Source organism: Syngnathus leptorhynchus, chromosome 13, assembly GCF_054491065.1.
Source record: "Syngnathus leptorhynchus isolate UIUO chromosome 13, UIUO_Slep, whole genome shotgun sequence".
NCBI classification, from domain to species: domain Eukaryota; kingdom Metazoa; phylum Chordata; class Actinopteri; order Syngnathiformes; family Syngnathidae; genus Syngnathus; species Syngnathus leptorhynchus.
Window position 1 is genome coordinate 3,432,029 of NC_141207.1, and position 21,858 is coordinate 3,453,886.

The window sequence follows — 21,858 nt, forward strand, 5'->3', positions numbered from 1 at the left end:
CAAACAACCCCCCACTTTCTGATTGGCTGGTTGATCTGTGACGTCACACGGACACTCCATTAGGTACACCGCCATTTTCAGGTGTACCTAATCACAGGCCACTTCATTAGGGAAAAATCATGGTCAAAATTTAAATGAAAGTGAAAAGTGCCACACCCAAACAACCCCCCACTTTCTGATTGGCTGGTTGATCTGTGACGTCACACGGACACTCCATTAGGTACACCGCCATTTTCAGGTGTACCTAATCACAGGCCACTTCATTAGGGAAAAATCATGGTCAAAATTTAAATGAAAGTGAAAAGTGCCACACCCAAACAACCCCCCACTTTCTGATTGGCTGGTTGATCTGTGACGTCACACGGACACTCCATTAGGTACACCGCCATTTTCAGGTGTACCTAATCACAGGCCACTTCATTAGGGAAAAATCATGGTCAAAATTTAAATGAAAGTGAAAAGTGCCACACCCAAACAACCCCCCACTTTCTGATTGGCTGGTTGATCTGTGACGTCACACGGACACTCCATTAGGTACACCGCCATTTTCAGGTGTACCTAATCACAGGCCACTTCATTAGGGAAAAATCATGGTCAAAATTTAAATGAAAGTGAAAAGTGCCACACCCAAACAACCCCCCACTTTCTGATTGGCTGGTTGATCTGTGACGTCACACGGACACTCCATTAGGTACACCGCCATTTTCAGGTGTACCTAATCACAGGCCACTTCATTAGGGAAAAATCATGGTCAAAATTTAAATGAAAGTGAAAAGTGCCACACCCAAACAACCCCCCACTTTCTGATTGGCTGGTTGATCTGTGACGTCACAAGGACACTCCATTAGGTACACCGCCATTTTCAGGTGTACCTAATCACAGGCCACTTCATTAGGGAAAAATCATGGTCAAAATTTAATTGAAAGTGAAAAGTGCCACACCCAAACAACCCCCCACTTTCTGATTGGCTGGTTGATCTGTGACGTCATAAGGACACTCCATTAGGTACACCGCCATTTTCAGGTGTACCTAATCACAGGCCACTTCATTAGGGAAAAATCATGGTCAAAATTTAAATGAAAGTGAAAAGTGCCACACCCAAACAACCCCCCACTTTCTGATTGGCTGGTTGATCTGTGACGTCACACGGACACTCCTTAGGTACACCGCCATTTTCAGGTGTACCTAATCACAGGCCCTTCATTAGGGAAAAATCATGGTCAAAATTTAAATGAAAGTGAAAAGTGCCACACCCAAACAACCCCCCACTTTCTGATTGGCTGGTTGATCTGTGACGTCACACGGACACTCCATTAGGTACACCGCCATTTTCAGGTGTACCTAATCACAGGCCACTTCATTAGGGAAAAATCATGGTCAAAATTTAAATGAAAGTGAAAAGTGCCACACCCAAACAACCCCCCACTTTCTGATTGGCTGGTTGATCTGTGACGTCACAAGGACACTCCATTAGGTACACCGCCATTTTCAGGTGTACCTAATCACAGGCCACTTCATTAGGGAAAAATCATGGTCAAAATTTAATTGAAAGTGAAAAGTGCCACACCCAAACAACCCCCCACTTTCTGATTGGCTGGTTGATCTGTGACGTCACAAGGACACTCCATTAGGTACACCGCCATTTTCAGGTGTACCTAATCACAGGCCACTTCATTAGGGAAAAATCATGGTCAAAATTTAAATGAAAGTGAAAAGTGCCACACCCAAACAACCCCCCACTTTCTGATTGGCTGGTTGATCTGTGACGTCACACGGACACTCCATTAGGTACACCGCCATTTTCAGGTGTACCTAATCACAGGCCACTTCATTAGGGAAAAATCATGGTCAAAATTTAAATGAAAGTGAAAAGTGCCACACCCAAACAACCCCCCACTTTCTGATTGGCTGGTTGATCTGTGACGTCACACGGACACAGGTGTACCTAATCACTTCATTAGGGAAAAAGTTTAAGTGAAAGTGAAAAGTGCCACACCCGCCCTCACCCCCACTTTCTGATTGGCTGGTCGATCCGTGACGTCACTCGGACACTCCATTAGGTACACCGCAATTTTTAGGTTCGTTCACAAAGATTCACGAGTGAGTGACAGACGGCGTTGCTGCTATGCCAGCCGACACACGTTATGCTGACATTGATGTTTTAATATTGTATTCCTTGGATTCACTTTAAGAAGTGATTCGTTCACTCTCGTTTACTGAAAAGGATCGTTCTTTTGAACGAATCGTTCACTCAAGAGCCAACACTATCCTAACTATCCTAACCGTGTCACAAATAAGGTTGGGGAACGCTGCTCTAGTGTGGCTTATTCATGATTTAATTTGAACTATTTTAATTAAAATCTCACATCAGCAGTCTTCACACATAAAAACACTCAATAAAGCACATGGAATCAAAAACTTGAAGCATCCCAGGTCCTTGTGCTTTTGGTTGTGAAGCACATCGAGTTGACTTATGTATGAAATGTGCTCTGAACATAATACTGTAGAACTAATAACTACATTAGCTGATGAATATACAGTATGGCCTATCTTCAGAGAGAAGCCATCCATCATGTTCGTGAGATGGTGAGTGGAAGGACATGACTAGGAAAAGAAGAATGAGAGAACAGAAAGTCACTTGGCCGCAGGATTGGACCACCTACTGCTTCCAGAAGCCTTGAGAATTTTAGAGTTGCAGTCCTCAGTGGCTAGCACACTTCTGGGAAGAAAAGACCTTCCTGGTTGAAGTTGCATGGCTGATGGGAAGCTCCTCCACACTTCATACCTTTACACAGGCAACTGTTCCTCATCTTGAAGCAGCTCAACAAAGAAATTCCATGTACACACGCAAAACCTAACAATGACTAAAATTGGAGAAAAAAACAAAAAACCTTTGAGATCAAATCTAACGGAACCCAACTTTAAGATGTCTTTAATTTTCATCTTTGTTAATTCATTTCATACATGAGCTTCATACATTTCATACAAATATTTGAGAATTCTAGTCACATCCAAAATAAATTGAATCGTTTGTTACATTACTTTTTTTTTAAATCTCAAACGAACAAATACTCCATGCATTAAAAACTAAAACTAATACCAAAATTAAAAACCAAACTAAGATGAAGCATAAAGCTAATAAAAGCTGTCAAACCTGATGTAAAATGAAATAAAAACTATACAAAAAATAAATAAAAAAATCCTGAAACGTATGGGTGGGATGAGTTACAAATCACATCTTGACAAATGTTGGCCCTTTTCCCAACATGGTCTAACGTGAACAATGTACTGCGTCACGCAGGAAACATCTTCTGCCTCGTGTTCCCCCACATTGAAAATGAGACCGCATTCATCCAGCGAACATGAACTGGAAACTTGGCATGTTGAAAGCAAATAGAGATGAAAATAGAATCAATTTCTGCATAGTTTTTGGTCTGTTGACATGTCGTCGCCTGTGGGATTGACTAAAAAGGAAGAGCTAGAGTGCTGGAAGGGAAAAATGAACTTTTTCATAGACAGTCAAATGAAGAGAAATTGAATGATCTTAAAAGAGGCTCAAAGCTCACTGAAAATTATTTTGTACATTTATTTTTGTCTTAATTTAAGTCTTAAATTCATAGTTCATCCATCACCTATTACGACAACTAACTGCTGACCTGTCCAAGGTGTACCCAAAGTCAGCTGGGAGAAAAAAAGACGGACAACTGTAAAATATGAAAAAAAATCTGTTGTAAATAGGCCTTTTTATTGTATGGACACAGGAAAATACAAGGTGAACATGTAAAATGGCTTTTGCCTGAACATTGCGAGCCACAGGAGGAAAAAAGTGAGAACAAAAAAGTGGGAGTGAACCGAAGGTCATCTCTTCTGAGGCCTACAGACACAAAAAAAAAAACACACATACATCTAGATCAACAGAGATCCAAAGTAACCATCTTTTATATTTTCTTCGTATCATAATTTGTTTTTGTACCTGAACTACTCGTCAATGTACTCAAAGGGCTCGGGTGGTTCCGGCTCTTGCTCCTCCTCCTCGATTTTGGGGCCGTGAGCCGAGACGGGCTCCACTAGCTCCTCCTCTTCCTCGCTGGTGTCCTTCATGATGATGATGCCACCTGTGTGTAGCTAAACAAACAAACACATGGATATGTATGAGCCGAGAGACGTTCCAGTGCACTGCAAAGCAAAATGGTGAATGAAAGCCGATGCGTGTGTTTAATGTTGAAGTGCAGCTAAGATGTCCAGCAGCCAGGTCTATAAAAGTGTGCACTTCCTACGAATGACAAAACAAAGCCTTACAAGGAGAGCGGACCAATCAAGAGTATTTCCTCTTTGTTGGCTGGCGCTGCGTTCTAGTGTTTAATGCAGGAACCATTGAGTGAAAGGCTTTTTTATTGGCCTCACGTCCTGCTGCTGCACCTCATCTTTGTATCCCAACACACGTAGACAAAAACAAGCTCCTTGGAAATGGCCGCGAGAGGAAAAGTCAAGACAAATGAAAGAATACGAGTGGTAATAAAGTTCAAAGATTTTTTTTGCCCAGGCCTATTTTACGAGTTTGATTTTAAGAATAAAACCAATGTGCAATCTTCAATGATTCATTTTATTTCTATATTTAACTTCATATTTTGTCAGATTCAAGTTCTTTCAGTGACCGTTGTGGGTTTTTCTCTCGTCCACCCGGGCAAGAGGAGTGTTACCTGTTTGAAGGGCTGGTAGCGGCACGTGTCAGGCATGTTGAGCACTTTGAGCTGGGCTGGCATCACCCTGGCTGGGTTCTCCAGCAGCTGGAAGTTGGGCTCCACCTCCTTCTTCTTCTCTTTCTCCTTCTCCTTCTCCTCATCCTTCTTCTCTTTCTCCTTCTCCTTCTCCTTCTCTCCCTCCTGTACTTCCTGTCATGACAGATAGAGGAGCACAGCCTGAGCTTTCTTGTCTTTCTTTGTCGGCCAGTAACAGGCAAGAGAAGATAATTGTTGTCTTTCAACAAAACAAGGAAAGGAAGAGTGATTGATTCATTCATTTAGCTTGCCAGTTTTCCTCCATTCTTCTCATTTGACATGTGGCTGTTGTTCTACTTGACCAAAATGGAAATATTAAAAATAATAGTCCAGACAGATGATCTCATTGTACAGTTGGCTGTCGAAAAGGGTCCATACATTCTCCATAAAGCCAAACATTAATCAAAAGGATTGTACCAGAATATATCTCATTTGACACTGAGCACCCAAGCTGAAATAACAGAGCATCACATGGCACGGAGAACCAAACAAGAAATTTAAGAATATCTTAAACAATAGAAATGGCACACACACCACTTCCATTTTCTCCTCCTCCTTCTCTTTCTTTTCCTTCTCCTTCTTCTTTGCTTTGGCTGTTATGGAGAGAACAGCAGCAGAGACCTGTCAAGCACACAAACACCGTATATTATTCGAAGACACATGTCAGAGGAGAGCCGAGACGAGCGTATGTGTGGTTCTTTGCTCACCTTCTCCTTCTCTTTCTCCTTGGGAACCTCCAGAGCTGGCGGGTAGGCGAAGGTTGAAGGTTTACAGTTGGAGCGATACTGCACCTTGGGCATCTGAACAATAGCAAATGGGGGGCATTGTTATTTGACATACTATATTTTGAGATTTACTCACCCAAAAAAAAAAGTAGCTTTCCTTTCCGGGGAAAACAAATATGCTAGTCAGAATATGATGACATCTTTAATGATGACATTGTTGTCTAAGTGTTAAGGTCAAGTATGCGTTTAGACTTAAAGCAGACCTGCTGCATTGATTCGTGCGGCAGAGAAACATCTCTTGCACAGCACAACTCAGCGTGATGACCGGTGCCTTCTTGCGTTATTGACCTCGACAAGAAGACTGCTGGACCCTACTCGCATTGCTCGCTACAACTAACGTTTGGAGTTTCATCTAGTCTTGAATGTAGTTGACAGCCAGGAACAAAAACATAGAAGCTATTTTAAAGACGCTTACAATATTCAGTGGTGCTCTGACATTTGTCAGTACCTTAAGATCTTTATTAAGGCCGATGATGGCGGTGGGTGTGAAGGCCAAGGACAGGAAGTGGGAGAGGGGGAACCAGAACCAGAACTGCGTGAAGACGAGCAGGCCCACGACTGACGGCATGTGTGTGTGACCAGTCCTGGATTGAAGCGATATGCTCACATTTCGTCCACCTATAACACAGACAGAAGTGTTACTCCGAGTTAAAGGAGACAAGTGTAAAATTGAACAGCCTTCCTTTATAACGTCCAAACGTCACAAATCACAACGCAACAAGCTGCTAGATTTGGCAACATGGGCCAGTTGCTCGCTTTGTTGCATATGTTAATTCTTTCCCGGTTGTCATAAGAACCAAAGCTGCATTATGAATTAGTAGGAGACACAATCACAAAAGGATAATAAATTGTCTACAACTGTTTATTTGGACATCAGGGAAGTCTTTTGGTAACGATTGCTTCCACATTGTAACAGTGGCACAATGTTCAAAATTAAAATCTGAGTGCTGGTGATGACTATTTAACACAAGGATGGCACACTTACACACCAAGTGTGACAAGAAAACAATTTGCAAGTAAACAGTTGGTTGGTGTCCTCTCACATTATCAGAATCATTGCTAGCATAATATGTGGTGATTCGTGACTGTGGACTAAACCCTTGCAGAGTTGGCACGACGTATGAGATGTGAGAGGTTAATGTCGACACCCATTGATCGATCACCTTGCAGACAACACGGACATATTGTATCATGGAAAGCCATAAAACAAAAGAATGAATTGTCTATAACATCCTGTATTAAATTGCACATGGCTCATGTATGTTTGTGTTGGCGTCTGCTTGCTGGTCCAGAAATAATCACCGGATCAGAAAAATGCTGAATATGTTATTCGAAAAAATAGAAGAAAACAAACAAAAAAAAAGCTCATTTTAGGAGCATTCCTGTGCTCTTCGCAAAATATGTTGATGGTTGGAGAAGGAACATTTCTAAAATCCTCAACTGGGCTTTTAATGGTGACTTTTATCTCGTCAGTGTGAAAACGTTTCAGCGCAAACGCCCTCCCGTCTATCAGAGGGAAACAATGGGGTGGATTTGATAAAGGTCAGAAGCAAAGACAGTGACAGGAAGGACGGATAGGAGGGAACCAGGATGAATTTGTCATGTCCAATCATGATGAACAGAAAAGATGGTCCGAGGAAGTTGGTCTAACCATTCCAAATGAAAGCAGCCAAGACAATAAAAGCTAAGCAACTCTGACCTGGGGTCAATCAAGTATATTTATCCTGGCAGAGTGACTTGACCTGTTGTTGAAACCCTTCCAATCCACTGAATGAAGGCTGACCCAAATCAGTCACCCTTAAGAGTCTCTTCAAAATGTAGCAGCAGGTTAAGAACACTTGACCGGTGAGTTCCCCAGACAGAAGTTGCTTCCAAGTACAGTGGGACCTCTAATAATCTAATTACATAGGTCAACTTATTTTTACGTTTTCCTGTGGGAAAATATTATCTACATTCAAAGTAGTCTCGGAATCTCGGAACGGACCTTAGAGGTTCCAGCTTCAATCAACAAGTCTCAAAATGCTTCGAAGAGTGAAAGTGCAAATGCAAATGATTTCTTTCGATTGGAGAAGGACGTTAGTGCAAAGATGTACAAGTGAGATGTACGGGGTATGAAGGAACAAGAAACATTTCCTTGGTAATGAGGCTTTGTGATAATGAAGCTGAGCGCTAATCACCTCCGCCTGTCAAATTAAATACAAGACCAACCAGGGCACCTTACGAGTTCCACAAAGATTTCGACAACAAAATACACACTGAATAAAGAGGGGAGCGCTTGCTGCCCCAATGCACAACACCAAGTGTCCCAAATGCACATGTAATCTCTGCAAAGTGGAAAGAAAGGTTGAGGATGTCTACAGTGTGAAAAATGATCCCAGCCGTAAGGGATTGTCTGGACGCTCTCACGCGAGCTCATGGTGGCGTGCCGATGACTGCACTTACTGTGCTGCGTTTGATCTATGACTTGGCTGCTGTCCATCAACAACAACTAAAAGCGACCAGCAACTTTCTACTTTGGCACAAAGAAATTTTATCCCGGCTGCAGGATAATGCGTCTAAGGCCTCGGGCATCCATGAAAAATTGCTGTCTTCTGTGCCGGTGCCAGAGCGCAGCTAGGATCTCACACATGTGAAGCCATTTTTGTACGCTTGAGTCCGCAAACGGCAGAGACAATCGCACAAAAGCAATTAGCAGCGGGACACCGGCCGACCATATGGCAGAGAACGGAGCGAAGCCGTGCTAAACGCCGGCCGCTAATGAACCTTAATGTGATCTGTTCCAGAGTCGCAGTGCACGGGTGGTCAGGCATGGAGCGGAGGTTTACTCAGCTTGGGCGAAGGAACTCAAATTAGGTGTAGCGCGGACAAAACCGCCGTCTGACTGACGTTAACAGTGCTTGTTTTACATTGAGAGTACAGTCTTTACAGTCACCGAGGGATAAAAAAAAAAAAAAAGGGGTATCGTCTTGTCAGTTTGATCCTCCAAACTGCACATTGTGGCTACAAAGTGGCAGAGTCAGTATTCACTGTACGTGCCAATTATTGGGGCTGATATGCTGCATTTTGGCACAGTTCAGCATCAGACTTTTTTTTTTTTTTTTTTTTTTTTTTAAATCCAATGGCTAATAGGCAAACAATCAAAAAGGGGTATTAAGAAACGTTTTTTTATTTTATTTTTGTCAACGTAATTTTTGGCAACTTAAAATAAAGATGAGTAAAAGTAAAAAAAAAAAAATGGAATTACTATATATTGAAATTCTGTAAGGCTTGATTTGAGAGACACTCACCTGCATCAAGAATTCCCTGGGCCAGGATGGCCCCGAATTTGGCCATGACATCATCATGCTTGTCATTGATTACCTTTGCATAAAGCTGTCTGAATTGATTCACCTGTAGACAAATGGAGAAAGTGCATTCATATCAAAGTCATTAGGCTTGAACACTGACATCAACAGTGTTTCATTTCGTTGCAGAGGTTTGGGATGAAACGTGCAAAACATGTGAAGACTACATAAGCATTTCTGGCAAAAAAGAATGGCTGTATTACATTTCACTGTTTGGAAAAAAAAAACAGCTTTGGCACAATTCTGCGGATGACCTTAGCTTCACAAAAAAAAAAAGAAAAAAAAAAGTTTTGCGGTCCAGTCTGAAAAGGTGTCTGGCATTTCTTAACTGTCTGTGACAATATATTAGGTGCTCTCAGGGCGAGTGTGTGAAGTTATGCTAGGACGAGTTATTTTCCAGTAGCGCTGACACACATTTCTTTCCTTCCATCTTCCTAAAATACTACCTACAGTTTATTTATTTTTTTTTTAAACAATTTTCTCTCTTTTCTGTGCTTTCATACAAAAACACTAAGGCTGTGACAATTGTTTCAGTGGAGCCAAACCTTGGGGCAGGTGACTTCCGTTTGCTGGATCATGATGAGTGCAGAGGCAATGAGGGCGCCCTGTCTTACGTAGTTCACTGGGTCATTGGTCATGGGCTCCAACAGATTGATGGCCTCCTACACAGACAACCAACATGATAAATAGATGTGCTCAAATCAAGAGCTTTTACTACGGCAACTTCAAATCACGAGGGCTAGTAATCGACACATTTGATATTTGCCGTTTGTAGTAACTGCAACATCGGTGCAACAGGGGGAACATATGTGCAGGACAAACATTATTAACAGAGGAAACAAGACCATACTAATTAATGAGATTAGAGGCATCCATATCTGGTTCCCCAGGACAACAGTATTCCAGTAAAAACAAGGACCGCCTTCCACGATTTGCTCCTATTAAGACAGATGATTTTTTTTCAAGTTTTCACTTTGCAGCTCATTGTGCATTAAGAACTGCAACATTTATGGACAAGTTTGGGGGAGGCGACTGATCCGTCCATCTAGCTTCACAACATGTGACAACCACTTAGGAGCGGACAACATCAGTTGACCCCATAATGTGAGTAAAGTCATGGCTTCGCTTGAGCCGAAGGGTGTCTACGAAATGTAAATTCATATGGAATCATTCTTTTTGTTATAAAATAGTATACATACAAATATTACAAACCATCTCCTGATCAACAACCCTCCTTTTTTATGCACAAAAGCTACAATGTTGCAGCAACAATTTTCCCAAGAACAAGGTGTATAAATGACAACCAAGTAATTGATTCCTTTAAATAGGTGACCTACTTCTCTAGCCACAACACCATCACTCTCCCACTAAAGGGCCTAATAAGCTGGGGCAACGGTGTATACACACTTAGCCAGTTCTTTTCGAGCTGATGCTTTTAAAAGCTGACATCAAAACTAGTACTAAAAGAATCATTCACTTAGGCGTATTCTAAGGACATTGTAAACCGAAGACTCTTTGTACCTGGACATTGTGAGACATAGCCTTGAGGATTTGTCCTTTTCTTTGATAACAACTGTGGGTCAACTCATTCAACATTGAGAGTGGGCTGAGACTGTCATTTCTCATTTGTTCAGTATCCTGTAGTTGTTCAACAAGTTAGCTCACCTTGTTGCCCGTTCCAGCACAGCAGATACCCAAAGCCATGGCAGCACCACAGCGAACGTGGGGGTTGTAGCTCTCTGACAAAAGGGACACGACACTGGGACACTGCTCAGGAGTTCTGGAAAGACAAGGTTAGTTTTTTTTTTTTTAGAGAGTGAGAGTCGAACAGAATCGTGAACAATATAGTTGTTATTGGAATAGCAAGGTTGACTTTTATCAAAATGTATGTGTAAAGCTTTGTAGTATGGAAAGTCTGTCGAGATGATTTGTTCCAAAGAATGCATTTCAAGAATTGAACAAATGAGTCACAAGAACTGAAACCAGCACAGCCAGATCTACTGTAGCTGTGTTAGGGTCTGTCCAGGCCATCTTTCAAAAAGAAGGAATTTGATTCTGTACACAACCGTGACAAGAAAAAAAGAAGGAATACTGTGTTTGGCGTTAAGAAAAACACAATGTGATGTGCTTTGCAAGTCCTGCTACACTTCTCTATAAGAACTAAAATGGTAAATCTCCAATGGATCATTCTCATTGTTTCAAAATAATGGACGCACATTTAACGGGACTCCTAGACCATATAGATAATAAAAAATGTTACGGTTAGAGGTGTCAAAATTAATTGATTAACAACACGATGATCAAATTTGCTGTAGCTGTTTTGTTGATCCCGAGTTTATATTTAATTGTTATTGGGTTGCTGTATGTCAAATCCCGCAGACATGTTTTTGGCACATGCTCGAAACTGGTTCTGGACTCAAAAGATGAGTGTGAACACACACAATTATCAAACTTGATTTGCATGGCACTCAATGACAGCTCGAGATGGCCTTTTGATTTAATTGAATTTCTAGAGATAAAGTTTTCTATTCTGGTAGTCAGATGACGTCCTCCAATAGTGCCTGTGATGTCCTCTGAATGTATCATTGGACTGTTTAATTAGGTACTAAATCATGGTGTGCATGCCTCATATGCATCAAGAGGAGTGGCAGCAGTTGATACAGCTATGATTTCATCGCCCCTTCGGTCTACATATCCCAGGCCTTTGGAAGGAACGTCATGCGGTAAATGAAAGTGGCACCAAAACAGATTATCGCTGTATTTGTGGCAATACTTCAGAGATAAGATCTTTTAACATGCTTCCTGACTGTGACACATTATCATTCAAATACAAAACGAAAACACCTGGACAGTGTTGTAATAAGCAAGACATGATATAGTATGACTTTTATAGGCAAGCTCTGCATGTATAAGAAAAATATTTTGGCTAAAGCGGGGCGAGCCGACACTACTCTTTTAAGGACATATAGGGAAACACAAATTTACTGTTAACATTTTTCACATTACCCTTTGTGGAAAATACTCATTCACCATCTGTAAAGTCTTTTACAATATTTCAATACCTCACATCTGCTTTTAACATTGACTGAGACGACAAAGACTTTGTTGGCTTCATTCAAAAGACCTCGACAGGGAAAACGGAATTTTCAAAAAGGTGTACAAATATAAGTGAAAATGTAGAAATGCTTGACCATTTCATCCCATACACTGTTTGTGCTTGTGTAACTTCTAATGGAAGGCAGAAGAGAAAATGACAGACCTAAACAGTGGGGCGACAGGGTTGAGAAAAATGACCCACTGGAACTTGGCCACCATAAAGACATTCATATGTTATGCACATAGTGTGACTCACCAAGACTGAGAGGAGGGGAGAGAGGAGGAGCGATTACAAGCCCTTTCGAGGCTGGAGAGCGAGAAGGAAAGAGGAAGGCAGAAGAAGCCACAACATCTGAAAGTTCTAATGCTGTGATCGTGGGAGGTGATGCATAGCCAGACATTTTGGATGGAAAACCAATCGCGCATCATGGACATGGAGAAAATTGTCTCATGTTCGCACATGGGAGGGCTACAAATATAATGTTGCTGTGCTCCAGGTCTTTTTGGAAGGGCAACCTCAAGAGCTGAAACATCTATGAGCAACTCGCTCAGGAGAGGTAAGAAACCTTTGCAAAGTTATCTAGTTCAATTGCAGTGCGTTAAATAACTTGTTTCTGAATGTAGTGTGAAATACATTGCTAATTGATTGTGAACTTTGATTAACTTGCGTCGAATCATTTGAAAGATTCACATAAATTCTACAAAATGTTTTTACATTTTACCAGCTTATACTGACTCAGTCATTCTCAGAGACACTCCTTTAACATTTGGAATTTGTTTTTAAGAATAAATCTATTTTGACAATTGTTTTGGTATTATTGAGAAACAATTGCTGTTCTGTTTGCCCTTACAGGTAATCTGCCAATGGAAAAGGAACATGAGGACTCCAGCTGGTGTATCTCTGTGGAAATACTTCACGTCTATGGCTTAACAATACAGCAGATTTTTCCCCCACAATTATACAGAGGTTCTCTTTTTTAATCGTACATTTCCTGAGGGTATGGGGCATCTGGTGCACGGCCCCTGAGCTTTTTGGGCTGCTTTCCTGCCCCTCTCAGCGGCTACCAGTGACAATGCTGACCGAGCCTGCAAAACCACAGAAATCAGAGCCCAGACCACAACGAGGCCCGCTGGAATCTTCGCAGCACTATGTCCCAGTCAGAAGTGGCTCCACTGGAGGCTGACGGCTCGCTATTCGAAAGCTCTGGGGTTCAGTTAAAGTGGGCCGCCCTGCTCATTATTCTGGTTATCATTCCCACCATTGGTGGGAACATCTTGGTAATCCTCGCAGTGTCACTTGAGAGGAAACTGCAGAATGCCATCAACTACTTCCTGATGTCACTTGCTGTGGCTGATTTACTTGTGGGACTTTTGGTGATGCCAATTGCCCTGGTCACTGTCCTCTACAGTAAGTTCAATATGTGGACTCATAACTAAGAAATATGGTTGTAAACAAATGTGGGTGAAACAAGAAATCGTAAACAACACTAGACAAGAAAGCAAAAAAACAGGAAACTAATTGCATACATTTTAATTGTGCGTGTCAAAGTGCCATGCAAACATTTACCGGCTTAAATTTGGATAGTTTTATCTTTTAACACAAATAAAACAATGACTTTGCTTGCAACTCACCCTTCCTGCTTTAGTCATCAAACTGGAAATTTGAGTTTTGATCTTGAGAAAGTCAAATGTTGTCGTAACATTGAGAGGATTATAACATTTTGCTAAAAATATAAAATATTGGCAGTGATGTTACATTTTTGCATGGAATGCCAATTTTATTGCTTAGAGTAGTAGTATATTTATATAGAATACAAATAGCCCAAGGTTCGAAAAATCTATTCACTCAGATAGTATAATTTTGTCAATGTCACTTCCTCACTAGGAATGTCAAAATAAAAAATATAAACTGTATGAACAAATAACTTTGAACAGATACTTGGATTAGTTTTGTGTTGGACTTTTCTTCAAAATTCATTACATGTGGTTATTCGTCTTTACTCGTATGGTAGAATGTCATACAATATCTGCAAATATTAAGGTTGATATCAGAAACCAAGATCAAAAGCGCCATTAAAAATAATCCAAAAATACCCTCTCAAAAGTAAAAAAAAAAAAATGTCTGGAATAGAACTTTAAGTGCCAAATGAATGCCTGGAACAGAAAATAAACATTACTGCAACTCTCCGGGACATCTGGATGAAGAGCTTTTAGTGCCATCAACAGCCTTTGACCACTTAACTTTCCAGCACAGTCACACCTCACATACATTAACAAACACAGATGTTCTTCTCGAGTGCCACTTCTAATCCATTGGTGGCCTGGCCTGACCAGACCAGACCACCGCACGAAACCCAAAATATGCCAGAACTAATGTACGGGGAAAATAACAGTCAGCTGTGAAATGCTATTGTCTATTATTTTTATAGATTCTGGTTGGCCCCTTCCAGACTTCATCTGTCCTATTTGGCTCTTCCTGGATGTGCTGTTTTCGACTGCATCCATCATGCACCTGTGTGCCATCTCACTGGATCGCTATATTGCCATCAAGAAGCCCATTCAGCACAGCCAGTACAAATCCAGATCCAAGGCCATGGTCAAGATAGCACTGGTGTGGCTTATATCCATTTGTAAGCATATCACTTCACATCTTCTTTGATTACATTTTGCACAAATGGCAGATTTCAAACACTGGCAAGGTTTTGAAATACATTTCTTGACAAAAGATCCCTAGCAGACCTGGTTTATAGGCTCATAAACACAATCCAGAAGGAATAAAAGAAGATGCAATGTAAACAGTTCAATTTTCTGCAGGATTAGGAGGGACACGGTGTGGGTTAGGTGTACCGGAACAGCAAAACCAAAGTATATTTGATAAAGTCAAACATTTAAGATGTTACCAACGATGCCAGTCTAATGCTGTAGCACTGGTGTAGCGCATCCACTTTCTGGAGAAAAGACTAATTTCACATACCACAATTTTATATACAAAATAGTATTTTTTTTTCTCTTTACCTGAAGCACTGAACTAAGCTGCCAAGTGCCCTCCACACACCAAAACTCATGTATTTTTGTTATTCTTCACCAGGTATAGCAATCCCGATACCAATCAAGGGACTCCACAACTACCAACCCGGAAACAACATCACCTTCAACAGTAACCACACATGCCAGCTTAAAACGGACACCTTCCGGGAATTCATCATGTTTGGCTCCATGGCAGCATTCTTTGTTCCACTGATCATAATGATGGTCATCTACCTTCTGACAGTCCACGTGCTGCGCAAAAAGGTTTATTTACTCAGGTCTAAAGTGATTCAGCGCTTTAGCCACCCGGCAGTGTTCACAGTATTCCAAAGGGACCATCCTAGGACTGCGAATCAAGTCGACCGGTTTCATGTGCTGGACAGGATTTCCAAGATGGAAGAAACCCCTCCTAATGTTGGTGAAATCCCATTCCGCAGAATGTCCACCATGGGGAAGAAATCAATGCAGACTCTGAGCAACGAACAGCGTGCCTCAAAGGTGCTGGGTATAGTTTTCCTCCTGTTTGTGGTCATGTGGTGTCCCTTCTTCATCACCAATGTCACCTCGGTGCTATGCACCAGCTGTGATGTGAACATCATCTCCCGGCTGATGGAGATCTTTGTGTGGGTGGGCTACGTCTCATCGGGCATCAACCCACTGGTTTACACGCTCTTCAACAAGACCTTTAGGGAAGCATTCGCACGCTACATTACCTGCAATTATAAGACCTACATGGGGCAGCAGCTGGACAGAAATCCAAAAGTCTCAAACGTTTCTCGGACTCTTACGAGGATTTCGTTCAGATCTTCCATGGCTGAAAACTCCAAACTATTTATGAAGAAGGGCATGAGGAACAGCATTGGGACAGTGAACCACCAAAGTTCGCTAAGATGCCAGCCACCTGCCCAATCATCTAGCGGTGTTGTGTTAAACACAATTCATTTTGCTGACAATTATGATGCCAATCAGGAAGAACATATGAGCTGCCTGTGAATCCAATCAAAATAAAACATTAAGAAGCGGCTTGGATCGTGCTGAAAACCTTTCATTACAAGACTGCAAAATATGGAATTTTGCCATCTTATACCATCGTCAAAATTTGTTGACACCACTTGTGATATAGCGAAACAAAAGAGACTGTTACCTTTCAGAAAAGAAAACTTCTAACCATCTAGTATATCTTATGCTATCAAACAGATCATTCACTATTATGAGAGACCAAATAACATTTGAAACTTAGAGGTTAGGAAACAAATTAGATAACCAGATAAGGCATGAAATTATTTGAATGGGTTTAAAAAGTGAATGTGATGTAATGTATTACGCCCTGTCAACTGTACAGGCAAAAAAATGCACTTAATTTGGGCAATGAATTGTGCAGTACAACCATCTCAGATCAAATGTAGCTACATCTCTAGAGATGATGCATTTTGTACTGCCAATATTGTACTGATATGATCAAATGTTTTTGTAGAAAATCGCTCAAAATATGAAAGGACTACATTACTAAGAACACGGACATGCTGAATAAAATGTATTGCTCAACTGGATTGTGTCTTCCTTCAGAAACATTCATTTCCTTTGACTGCTGATGTTTACACTTTATACGAACTGTTAAATAAACTCTTCACATACCAAAGCGTGAAACGACTTCTAGGATAGGGGGCTCAATGCGCATCAACTTCTGCATTGCTGGAAATATGGCTCTGTCTTTTCTGATTTTGAAAAATGGCTAGCGACATGCCATGTTTACAGGACTTGCCCAAAACAACCAACTCTGACGTAAAAATTTCTCAACCCCCCCAAAATAAAAAGATAGCTCTCCCTCCCAAAGGAGTGAGGAGTGAAATATTTCTTTTCATCCAATATTTTTGGGAGTAATTTTTTCCCCCCTTTGCACCCATTTTTCATGGAAAAGCGGTTATCAGTGTTTTTTGAAAATTGGGGCGAGGGTGAAAAATATTCTATCATTATATTTTTGAGTCAGTTATACTATCTAAACTTACAATATCATAGACTCTAATAGGGTCAAATAGACTTTAAAAATGCAGACTACAGACAATTATCGAAAGAGGAGGGACCATTTGCAACCAAAACATGAACATCATAGCAAAAGAATCCCCATATAAACCAATGAGATAAATGTGGGATAAATAAAGATATAATCCATGAAATGCAAGCAAAGGAACCACTGGTAAGTACGACAGAATTATAAAGGCATTACCATTTTAATTCAATCCATCTGGTCCTTACCTGAACAAGATGAAACCAATGGACTCGACAGCTGCCCTCCTGACATCATCGTTTACGTCACTCACCTTAAGATAAAGAAAGCAGTCATTTCACTAATGCAAATATTGCCCCGTTTCAAACTCTGCAAATAATCTTCATCCAGACACTTTCCTCAAGTTTCAATATGGGAGGCCTCCTTCTATTGACACTAACGTTCTGATGGTGCCATCTAGAGGGCAGATTTTAAAACTGCTCTGAATATTTGCACACCACCTCTGATGGGAGAACCTGAAAGGTGCAACTAATCCTTCAACTGTTGATACGTACAATAAAATGTTAAAAAGTATAAACAAATTCATAATCAAACATCTATATTCTAGTATCAGATACTTCTAAATCTCTGAAATTTGCATCACAACTGTATATAGTAATGCAGTGTGAAGTGGACCAAGCAATAAACACTTACAGCGACATGTAGCAGGCGTCGGATGGCCTTGTTGTTCCCAGAGCCGCAGTAGGCCATGCCTACGGTGTACATACCAGACCTCCGCAGAATGGGGTCCTAAAAAAATCAGAAAGAGAAAGCGGTGCTTTGAGAACAGGTGTCTGAATGTGCAGCTACAATTTTATGCACATCAAACTCTTTGTAAAACGTACCTTGTCTCTGCAAAGACTCTCAATGAGGGCATCAGCCTCCTCCATGCGTCCGTACATGACCAAAGCAATTCCCACTGCCAGACCACGCAAGATCTTTTCGTGTTGGGTCTCCTGTGCGTAGCCCACCATGTCCTCAATGGCCTGAGCGGCCTTGGAGCCCAGCATGACAAGACCCAGGGCTAGGCCCGCAGCCTCACCTGGCAAGACACATGTGATTTGTAACTTTTGATGTTGTGCAGTATTTTTGGATCGGACTAAATATCGGGCAGATGCCTCTTACAATTATTTTTAAGAACACGACATTTGTTTTGGTTCAACATACCAGTGACAGCATCATCCTGATACAGATTGGACTTGAGGAGGTCATACACATCCTGTCTCGCGGTTCCCAAGGCAGCCAGACCAAGACCAAGAGCACCCCCGTGACGAACAATCTGTTCAAACAAAAGAAAAAGATGAAGCACATAGTCAGGTAGGAAGCTCAATAACTTGTCACGATTTGTATGTTCAAGCATTTACAGGGCAACTTACATCATTGCTGGCATTTTTGAGCTGACTGAGCAGGTAATCAATGATGTCTCCACCGTGATTGGCATGGATGAGGCCCAGAGCGTACAGACCTCCTCCCTCCTGGTAGGCGGAGCCAGGGGAAGTGTCCTTTGGCAAGTACGTGGCCATTAACTGAAGGGCCTCTTTTTCATGGCCCTAAGGAAGAAATGACAAGAAATTAAACAACAAGCAGTACTAGAGACGTCAATGTTTGATTACAGATGTTAAATAGGGGGTTTCTTTGTTTTTGATTGATTACTCTCATTTTGACTGACCTTGTGAATGACACCGAGGCTTGCTGTTGCTGTGAATTTTGCCCAGTTGGTGGCTCTGGCAAGCCATTCAAGGTTTTCTCTGTATTAAAAAAAAAAAAAAAAAAGTCACTATTTGTGGATATATTTCTCTAGGTAACATTTTGAATAAAATGCTTACCTGAGGAATTGGTCACTTGTGGTCCCAGTGTGCATGAAAGAATTTGCTATGACTGTGGCCGTGTGGCACACTGAATTTCGGACCGCATCCTGAAATGAGATGGGAGGATTGCATTACACAAAGTGCATGATTTCTTCCAGGTGCTCCGGACTCGCATCTTACCTTAGTGTTTTTGAGGATCATTAGATCAGTGTTGTTGTTGCGAATTAGGAACTGCAAGTGCAACTCGATGGCCATCTCCCCACTAAGGATTTTGATCATCTTGGCGTTCTGGTCTTTGGGCTCGTCCTTCTATGAATGTAATAACGAGCAAAATGATGAGTTCATGGTCAATTGTGGGTTTTTCAGAGACCGACAACAGATGTGGCAGGATCCTTTACCGTCTCTGCTGACTTTCCTGCAGGGGAGCTGCCAATTTTGTCATCTGTCTCCATTGCATCGCTGGGAAAAAGAAAATTGCTCATTTGCACAGGTAACTAAACAACTTTAAGTTTATTTTTATTATAATGCAAATGATAGGAGAGTCATTCATATTTATTCAAACTCTGTGTCATTTAACGTCATGCTCACCCGTCTTCTGTAGTGGACACAGTGCCTGTATTAGTGGAACCAGGAACTGCTGGGATTGGTGTTCCAACCGTTCGAAGATTTTGGATGACAGAGGAGAGAAACTGCTGGCTGGCACTCTCGTACAAGTCAAAGCAGATCTGGTAGGCCATCAGGAGATTGTCTTCCTTCACCAACTTTTCCAAGATGTCGCTGACAGCTTGAGGATCATCCAGGAATATCAGGCACTATAGTAGTAGGAGGAGGAAAAAGTAGATTGGAGCTGACCCAGGTGTGGCAGAAAATTGTAGGCTTGAGTGAATTTAGGAAAAAGGAGTTTTGAAGAGAACGTCTATAATTACCTGACAGACGTTGATAAAATCAGGCTTCTCCAGGTTCATATAGAGCTTAACCAGAACCCGCAGTACCTCATTACGGAACTTTTTGTTTTGCATGAGGGACATGCACACCTTCAGACTGTAAGCAAGCAGCCCACTGACATCATTCTGCATAAGAGGAAACAGGAAAAAAACCCAGATATTTAATTTATCATCCATTAACATAAATGAGCTGTGAAGTGTAAGCGCAAGCATTACTGATTCTAAGATGGTCTTCTCAAACATGTCAAGGCGCCGAGTTTCCAAGGCAATTCCGATGGCCTGCTTGTACTTGTGGTCATTGAGGCATCGCAGGAACATCTTGTTGACAATGCCCTCAAGGCGAGGGTCAATACTTTTCCTCTCTTCATCCTCTGGCAGTTCAGCGTTCTCCACACGTAATTTGGTGTAATGATCGATGCATTTGGCTAGCAGGAGAAAACAAAAATCATGACAGGTGTCATAATTGTTCCTCCGCTATAAACAGCCAACCAACATCCCTTAAAACTTTAATAATAAGAGATACTGTTGTGATAATCTTTCACTACTCACCAATGATGGTTTCCACATATTCAGTGTCATCAGTGACATTGAAGAGATCCCCAGCACCAAGCGCGTAGTTCAGAGATTCTTCAAACGCGCCAAGATGATAAAAGACCTTTGAGGCCACCAGAGCAGCAAATTCTCTGTTGTGGAATGTCTCATCTTCATATAAGACCTCACTGCACAACCGTTGGAACAGAACCTCATCATAAACTGATAACGCCTTGTATGTTATTGTCGCATTGCTTGATTAAATACCAAAAGTGTGCCACTTACATTTTGTCAACAGATCCTGAAATTTCAGCCCAGAAGTCATTGACAAGGTAGTCAAGCTTCTGCAGTGCAAACACCTACAAATAGAATTCCAATAAATGTCTAAGACAGGACTGTTTATTTTAAGGTAGCAGCTCAATGGTGTGCCTTGTGAAGTGTCCTACCTTAAGCTGTGGTTCCTCCTCATCAAGGAGGGAAATTATTCCAGCTGAGGGGGAAATTAAATACATATTTAATTCCAGACTTTTTATCATGACAAACAGTATGTTTAAACGCATGTATCTTTACTCCTCTGTTGCTTGATTTTGACATCATTTGTGTTAATTGCCACTATGATTGAAAGCTAACAGAGTCCGCATTAGTAGGGGTAAAGAGAAATTCCTTTATACTATATTTTCAACACGTTGCGTTACATTTAACGTGATGTAAATATTCTTCCTTCATTGGAATATACGTGTGCAAAGTATCGATAAATAATCTAAGATTTTCTTTGGGGGGTTTGTTAGTTAGGCTACATGCTAACTGACAGATCTGTGTGACTCAGCTAATATCAATGGCAGCTAGCTAAACTTGAGGCTAGTAAAAATATTTTCCTTCACCACAACTTACCAGCAGATGTTATCATGGTTAGCCTGTAGTCGCCTCTCCGTTCCGGGTTAAGTGTTCAACAATGTATATACGTGTAGATTATTTAACAAATTACCTATGAGTTATCAGGAGATACAAAACGGTGCTACTCTACGTAGCTGCGGCTATTGACTGACTTCTTTTTGACAAAGCCGAAGGTCCCCGGCGATAGACCTGCGCTTTAGCTGCCCTCGTTATCGCCTGACGAAAAGAAACTATAAAAGAAACGTGTGTAATCTGTTCTGCTTTTGAAAACAATACACTCCCATAAAATACGTTAAAATATGTCATATGTTAAACATGAGAGGCTGAAACTAAGAGAAATAAGGATGGATAAAAATGAAATTAATTGTAAGATAGGCTTTTCCACAAACGCGCTGCCATGCACCAATTGCACGAGTAGTACTTGTGTCAAAACACTAGTAAATATATTAAATACATACCAAGACAAATAGATACTACAAATTTGTATGCATTGATTAAATAATTGATCCAACTCACCATCTCATCCATCAGTGCCTTTGGACTTAATAAAATATGAAATTCAATAATTTGTGTCAATTGTTTTTGACCAATTTAATAAATTCGATTC

The 21,858-nt window shown here is 41.1% G+C and overlaps 2 protein-coding genes across 3 annotated transcripts; one reads left to right on the plus strand and one right to left on the minus strand.

Annotated features, from left to right (window-relative positions):
• Positions 1-3,724: 3,724 nt before the first annotated feature.
• Positions 3,725-21,440, minus strand: psmd1 (proteasome 26S subunit, non-ATPase 1). The gene is made up of 25 exons (XM_085927727.1): positions 21,249-21,440; positions 20,804-20,847; positions 20,643-20,716; positions 20,376-20,545; positions 20,043-20,251; positions 19,809-19,952; positions 19,471-19,694; positions 19,281-19,341; positions 19,063-19,191; positions 18,901-18,989; positions 18,744-18,822; positions 18,451-18,624; positions 18,242-18,353; positions 17,920-18,116; positions 17,729-17,824; positions 17,284-17,348; positions 10,573-10,687; positions 9,453-9,569; positions 8,851-8,953; positions 6,012-6,181; positions 5,486-5,578; positions 5,313-5,399; positions 4,701-4,892; positions 3,974-4,125; positions 3,725-3,874 (listed from the first exon to the last, which is right to left on the minus strand). The coding sequence occupies exons 1-24, from the start codon at positions 21,262-21,264 to the stop codon at positions 3,979-3,981; spliced, it is 2,907 nt and encodes a 968-aa protein (XP_085783853.1). The 5' UTR covers positions 21,265-21,440; the 3' UTR covers positions 3,725-3,874; positions 3,974-3,978.
• Positions 10,505-16,558, plus strand: htr2b (5-hydroxytryptamine (serotonin) receptor 2B, G protein-coupled). 2 transcript variants are annotated; one of them, XM_085927729.1, is made up of 6 exons: positions 10,505-10,700; positions 12,250-12,385; positions 12,501-12,560; positions 12,857-13,411; positions 14,433-14,633; positions 15,092-16,558. In XM_085927729.1, exons 4-6 carry the CDS (start codon positions 13,153-13,155, stop codon positions 16,021-16,023), a joined length of 1,392 nt encoding a protein of 463 aa, XP_085783855.1. In that variant the 5' UTR covers positions 10,505-10,700; positions 12,250-12,385; positions 12,501-12,560; positions 12,857-13,152; the 3' UTR covers positions 16,024-16,558. The 2 variants fall into 2 exon arrangements, with proteins under 2 accessions (XP_085783855.1, XP_085783854.1); XM_085927728.1 differs by lacking the exon at positions 10,505-10,700 and adding an exon at positions 10,729-11,630 and having other exon boundaries at positions 12,250-12,560.
• Positions 21,441-21,858: the final 418 nt, after the last annotated feature.